We start from the raw sequence: 7331 nt of genomic DNA on the forward strand, positions 1-7331 counted from the left end.
AGCGAGTCTTGTAGTCAAGACCTGATACTCCACACCAGGGCTAAAAAAATACGTATTTCCTAACCGAAGAAAATAAGGGAAAACTTGAAATTCTCCCTGTTTTTAAGTCAAAATTTGAAGCTTTTGCCGGTAATTACAATAAAACTTGTGAAAATTTCCTGGTTTTCTTCAAGGCAAGCTCAAAATTTAACCGGGATTTTAGAATTTTAGCCAGTTAAAATGCACTACACACAGAGAAGAAGAAGAAGAAGAGGATTTTAACGTCGTAGGAAACTATAGAGAGAGAGAGAGAGAGAGAGAGAGAGAGAGAGAGAGCTGGCTGTGGGCTAAGCCTTTGATAATCCTCAGCCTTAATTGAAAAGGCAGAGCTTCCATAACCCTTCAATCAATGATTTCCTAGCTTCACAGAGTTGATATTAACACATGAGCTGTGACCAGAATATATTGCTAATTTCCTGCACATTGACTTCTACAATCTCTAATTTCGAGTCAAACATATGTACATTGTACACTCAAATACCATCCTTTTTCAATATAACTTCGGTCCGGCTGCAAGTATTTCGCTTGCCAGATTATTGTCATCTCCAATCCTGTACTCCACAAAGTTCTGGAAATTCTTGATGAAAAGCCCCGCCAACTTTTCGAGAGTTTCTCGATATGCCTTTTGATCGGTCCACTGCAGAATATACCAAACAAGTTTTTTAAGCCATTGATTGAAGCTTTAGATGAGTGCATCAAAGCTGGAATCTAGACAAGCTCCAGCATCTATTTAAGCTACCTATACCAGCACTCATGATCTACACCTTCAATCAAAAGCTATTAAAGCAAAGCTTAGCAAACCGAACCGACCCACCCTAAAATCTGCAGCTTTTTTAAAGTAAAAGACTTACCATGTTCTCTGGATGTAGTACATCACTTGGAACTCCAGCAACTTTATCAGGTATTTGCAAGCCGAACACGGGGGTTGCACTGTATTCGGCTTTCAACAATGACCCATCATGGATGGCATCAATGATTTTTCGGGTATACGCAAGCTTCATTCTCTTCCCGACACCATAACTGCATGTGCAAAGGTCATTCAATCACGTGCCAATGTGAAGTTATTGAAAACTGGACATGGAAGCCTAGGAATTAATTACCTGCCACCAGACCATCCTGTGTTCACCAACCAAGCAGTTGCTCCATGCTGCTTCATCTTGCTGGCTAACATGGCCGCATACTTAGTTGGATGAAGCATTACAAAGGCAGCACCAAAGCATGCAGAGAAGGTAGCCTGTGGCTCCTTAATACCATCTTCCGTACCAGCGACCTATGGACACAAGCTGCAAATAAGCTAGCAAACAAATCCGCATTCATATACACTTAGCTGAGTCCAGGATAAGTCCAGACTCGGGGGTTTGACATGATATGTAAAGCCTGTTTATCATATGCATTCAATGCCTAATTAAAAAACCCCATATCTATATATCATTTTTGATGCATATAACACACCCTTTTCTAGTTCAATCCATGTAAATCCCCTTTGATAGTTCCCCTTCTTTTTGTTAAAAATGTAGTGAAAATGAGGCTAAATATGCTAAAATAACCCCTTCTATTGAAGCGGCGTGCTATGTTTATATATTTACAAGTGACTCCCCCAAGATCCCAGATTCATCTTTAAAGGAAAATGCAAGGTATAGACTCCTTGAGTAGTCACCCATCAGCTCCATCACGGATAGTGTAGACTAAATACTATGACATCCCCACTACCAATATTGTTGGTGCCCAATAGTGGCCGGTCCACATTATATTAGAAAGTAAACAAGATCCCAAGAAGGCTTCAAATTACCAGAGCAGTATAGCCACTTATGAAGTGGTACATTGTCTGAGCCAGTGTCAACTTGCTCACTGGCGGAAGGACGCCAAATGCATCACAAGCAAGCAAGATGACATTCTTTGGGTGTGGTCCCACACACGGAAGCTTTGCATTCGGAATATATTCAATGGGGTAGGAAGCTCTTGTGTTCTCTGTAAGAAGGACAAGACATTAGCAAAATGATTCATCTTCGCATGCACGGAGACAAGCTTGTCTATATGTAATCATATGAAAATCTTGCAGATGAGACGAATGGAATTTCCACCTGTTACGGATTTGTCATAATAATCGACCTCACGTGTATGTTCATCGAAAACCACGTTCTCCAACACTGCAAAAGCCATCAAATGACAAAAAACGATTGATCTCGATGAGCTTAAAGTACCGTAAAATCCTTTTGAACACATTGTATATGCACTGCACAAAATGCGACAAGTATCATGCAGCTCCTATAAACTTATTTCACAGATATGCACCACAAGCAAAGCAAAATGGGAAAGTATTAAGCAGGGAAACACATGGATAATGGAAGTCTATACCGGTGCCAAATTTGATTGCATTCCAAATATCAGGCTCCTTCTCTGTAGCCAAGTCTATGCATTTAGCATAACACCCTCCTTCAATATTCACCACACCATTATCACTCCAGCAATGCTCATCATCACCGATAAGAAGGCGATTGTGATCCGTAGACAACGTAGTCTTTCCGGTGCCTAAAGTGGAAAAAGCCAACAAAAGACATCATGCCAGATCCCAGATTACTATAACTTGATGTTAAAAGCATGAAATTTCGAGCGTTGTCTGACAATCTAAACCTGATAATCCAAAGAACAAAGCCACATCCCCTTGTTTCCCCATATTGCAGCCTGAATGGAGAGAGAGAATGCCTCTCTTAGGCATCAAGTAGTGCATCACGCTGAAAAGACCCTTCTTCATTTCTCCCGCATACTGCGTTCCAAGAATAATCATCTCTTTCCTTTTGAGGTTTAGATCAATGCTGGTTGAGGATGTCATGTAATGCGTATAACGATTACAAGGAAAATTTCCAGCATTGTAGATAGTGAAGTCCGGGGTCCCAAAGTCCTCCAGCTCTTCAGGGGTAGGCCGGATACACCTGCCATCCATAAAATCTCCATTCATCTCAAGGTTTTATCATGAGCTTTCCCACACTAGACAGAGAGAGCACATGTAGAAGGACAATGAGGCATGCATTGATACCACTTCTTTGCTATACAAAGACATGCACATCATGGGTCACTATCGGTGGCCCATGAAGAGAGGAAATGCAACCAATCAGAAATAGCGAACCAACCAATGTCATAAATGAGGCAAATCCAAGCCCTTAATGCTTTTGTGCTTAATCCTTTGCAAAGGCAGTTTGGTAGTAATTTTAGCTAGTAAAGAGAGATCAGACAAGGGGGAGGCGCTTACATGTTGTACATGAAGAGCGCATGATATGCACGGGCTGAGATGATCCTGACCTTGATCCTATGCTCCGGGTCCCAGTTCAAGAACTGATCATTGACAAAGACCTGCAAACACAACCAATGCAATGCTCATTACATCATTAGTCAATTTACTTTTGACCCCGGCCCATCCCATGATAAGGAGAAGATCAAACCTTGTCCAGAGAGTTGAGGTAGTCAACTGCTCTTTCTCTGTTTACCATAAATGTATGCTCGTCCATTTCGATATTGGGAGAACCTCTGCAAGAAAAGGTCGTTTGAAAATGCAAACAAGAAAGCAGAGATGTCGTAAAAACTGATAAGAGCATGCACAATATCCTTACTTGCCCCACCAAAGGTCTTTTTCAGAAGTTTCTTCCTTTACAACTCTCTTATCTCGTGGAGAGCGACCGGTCTTGGCCCCCGACAATGTTGCAAGGGCCCCGGTTGATGTGATGAAGGACCCCTTTTCATATTTGATGGCCTGCTCATAGAGCTCTGAACCAGAAAGGCCAAACAAAATCACTAATTGGTTCTTACAGAGCAATGTGTTTCATAGTAAAATGAAGCTATGCTTGCCGCCTCATGCAGACAACATTAATCCATATACACAGGACCATTCTGTAAAATGTACCTTCTCCCCCTTGCATAACCCACTTCCTTACACCCACAATGTGGTAATCCTAAATGAATCCCCTGGAACTATAAACACCAACCTCTCTAAAATACATACACACAAAAGATACTTGCAAAAGTATACCAAGGTGGATAGGTACGATAAGTACGGTATGAAAAAACGTTACAAAACCATGCTTGGATACATGTAAATGCATGTTTACACACATACGTACATGCATGTATACAAGGTACATCATATGTACACAGCCCTACACACATGTATTTGTGTGTGCACGTATAAATAACAACTGATACGTAAATTACTGAATACTAGTAGGTATCGTGTGGCATGCAAAGACTGATAAGTACGCATTTGGAATGCAACCTTGACATATACAAGTAAATAAGCATACGTAGGGCACCATCTCCACATAAATAAGCAAACCATGTATGTGTATTTGGACACACAGAGCAATGCAGTGACGACGTGACTCATTGGGCACGCCCATTCAGATTGAATACACAAAGCCACAAGAGCTGGCTCACCTGCCGGAGAAAGATTGTAGAGAACATGAGTGAATTTGAGAGCACTATCGCTGACACTTTTAAATGTGGGCTCAGAAACAGGGTGAGGTACCTTCACCTCAGTCTTCTTGCTTGGGTCACCCTTGATGACCTTCGGCCCTGTCTCACGGGTCAATGAAGCAAGGGAGGCACTGCAAGTCACATTTTGACATTGAGCTCAACCTTATCTTTTACATTCTTAATGCATGCATAGCTATGTTCCTACTGAATCATGTTTGTCTACTTCTAACGACCACAATACAGAAGCACGGATAGCAATCAAGTACTGAGAGTGCTTCTATGCATAACATATTCGCAAGATATATGCACGCACGATCAATTCTCTTCACACTCAGCACAAACATGCGCAAATCGCAATGCTAATGTCGTGTACGCTGAACCATGCATCTACATTCATAACAAACTTTGCACCAACAAGAATGTCGACTTTTTAATCAAAGTTTTCTTCATGAAACCTGATGGATTTCAGCTGCTGCCTCTGCTTCTCCTCCTCTGATATTTGCAAAGCCCCTGCCTTGGAACCCTTGGGAGTGCTGGGGGCAGACTTCTTTTTCTGCAGAGAATGCAATTCATCCAGCGTTTGTGCCTTCACGGTGGGACCACTGTCATCGACGCAAACATTGCGAGGGGCAGCGGTAGCATTCTTGTCATGTTCCTTAGCATGGGTCTTGATCTTTGGTACCCCATTTGGAACGGCCAGCCCTGTTGAGTCTGTTGTCCCGGTCATCTTGCTCAATTCTCTGTTTTTCCTATCTTAAAATCGATATGGCAAGAGAAGTGACCGAAATATCGGCTCAGTCTCTTACAAGCCTTCCTACAAGTAGAAAATAAAAAAACATACAAAAACATGAGTTATAGCACATACATCTTAAATACTGATTAGTATACTATTAAGACCAGCAATGTATGTTTTTCTTCTCCTTTACATGGATTTATGATGTTGAGCAAATCATTTGATAAAGTACTAGTTTCCTGCATTACCGAAGTGGCTATTAGGCTAATATATGTGAATCGACAAGCAGGATAGCATGCCAAGATAACCAAGACTGAGTTTTAGCAGGTACTTTATTTGCTGAATTGCTAAAATATATTACTGATCAGCTTGATGAGTCCATGGGAATATGAGCAGAAATCAATCTCAGATGAATAGAAACGACTATAATGCCAATTGAATTAAGTGAGGAAGGACGGATTTAACAACTGACGATTGAAGTGCTTGAACGGGTTTATAAACTGATTAAATCGCTTAATAAAGCGAGAAATGGGTTGATTAATAGCTGATTAAGCGTAAAATTACTTATTTGGAGCACAGGATGGGTTCATTAACAGTTAATTAAGGTGCTTAATTGATAGAAATCAGCGTAATACCTGGATGGGCAGGTAGCGATTAACCAATCTGATTCGAGAAATTATTCGACTGCTAAGCGGAATCGTGAGAATCGGCTTTTGGATATATATTCGTGAAATGAACATGCATTTGGATTTTCTGTTTACGAATTGGAAGGCGCAAAACCCGCAAGTACGTCGGCCGTCAGCGCTTACGAAAAAACTGCACTTCAAGTTTTGCTTTAAACCCAAATAAGGAAACCCATCGACGTTGCCCATGAATTCCGCCATCGCTCCGACTATACTCTCAAATGCAAGCTGGTGAGGATGTTCCCATAGAAAAGAAGAAGAGAAGAGACGTTTATGAAAAAGATTGAACCAATATGCCTTGATCAACTCGCTGTGGAAATGGTGTGAATTAAACAAGAAGAGAAGTGTTGTACCTTACACCTCATCGTGTCTCTTATTCTGAAGGCTTTGTAGCATCTCTCCTCGAAGCTTCCGCCAAAAACTCTATGACCTCGCATCACAAACGAGATTTTGCATTAAAAGATGTATGGAGGTGAAAATCTTACATTACAATAAAGATGGAGAGAGATGCATTTCGTGCATTTGTGATGATTGTGCCCATAAATAACAAAAGAAAAAACCATACGTATGTATGGTGTGGAGTTGGCACCATTCTTCACATTTATAATAATACCGTACGGAACGTGCCCTTCCCTCGTCACTTTTATCCCCTCCAGTGTTGAAGGGGGACTTATGCTTCTCCTCCAGTGTTGGAGGGACTTTCTTATTGTAAAAATACTACAACTGTACAAAGAAGAACTCATTACCGATGTTTTATGAAGATATGTATCATTCCACATTGCCATGCCGTGGTGTATCGTCTATATGTCTCTTTGTTGGGCATCTTCAGTCATTGTCACCTTCATCTACAACCTTTAGAATGTAAATGATGTAAATTAATTGATTTAATGAGTACATGATGTAATCTAAGTACTTTTGAGATCACATAGAGGAAATCAAAGTCAAAATATAAGTTTACCTTTGGTATTGGTCGTGTGGATCGACGCACAATCTTGGATGGATCGGCTCCTAGATCTTCCTTACATTGTTCTCTCACCTTGCCTACAGTATAAAGTTCTTCTATCGTCATCCAGTCTGTGACTTCTGCAAAGATATCGACTATCGCATTCACTTTTGCTATCATGCCTACCATTACCTGCACTACTTATGATGTTCTTGGTTTCAGGGTATGATGAATCTTCTTTACTATCTGTTCGTAGGCTCACACGCACACATACACAAAGTTGCATACTTTGGGACACCCCATCTGGCATACACATCGATCAAGACACGGTCAAGCACAATATCTTTCTCCAAGAGCCCTTGCTTGGCATCTGCTGAAAATATCCTAGAGAGAGGCCATCACTTCGCATCTGTTGAAAATAGACTAGAGCTTTCAAGCCCTGTCCTTGTGCGGCAAATCCTACAATCAA

General features: G+C 41.1%; 1 protein-coding gene across 2 annotated transcripts; it reads right to left on the bottom strand.

The window, feature by feature from the left end:
- Nucleotides 1–320: 320 nt before the first annotated feature.
- Nucleotides 321–6008, bottom strand: LOC147451213 (phosphoenolpyruvate carboxykinase (ATP) 1-like). Of its 2 annotated transcripts, none has more exons than XM_086520173.1 (13): nucleotides 5872–6008; nucleotides 4959–5317; nucleotides 4465–4634; nucleotides 3645–3798; nucleotides 3477–3561; nucleotides 3287–3387; nucleotides 2671–2969; nucleotides 2395–2568; nucleotides 2121–2186; nucleotides 1829–2007; nucleotides 1140–1309; nucleotides 891–1059; nucleotides 321–676 (listed from the first exon to the last, which is right to left on the bottom strand). In XM_086520173.1, exons 2-13 carry the CDS (start codon nucleotides 5228–5230, stop codon nucleotides 530–532), a joined length of 1986 nt encoding a protein of 661 aa, XP_086376299.1. In that variant the 5' UTR covers nucleotides 5231–5317; nucleotides 5872–6008; the 3' UTR covers nucleotides 321–529. The 2 variants fall into 2 exon arrangements, with proteins under 2 accessions (XP_086376299.1, XP_086376300.1); XM_086520174.1 differs by having other exon boundaries at nucleotides 4959–5313; nucleotides 5872–6004.
- Between the last annotated feature and the right edge of the window lie 1323 nt (nucleotides 6009–7331).

This window comes from Adiantum capillus-veneris, chromosome 9, assembly GCF_014529385.1.
Source record: "Adiantum capillus-veneris isolate H3 chromosome 9, ASM1452938v2, whole genome shotgun sequence".
NCBI classification, from domain to species: Eukaryota; Viridiplantae; Streptophyta; class Polypodiopsida; order Polypodiales; family Pteridaceae; genus Adiantum; species Adiantum capillus-veneris.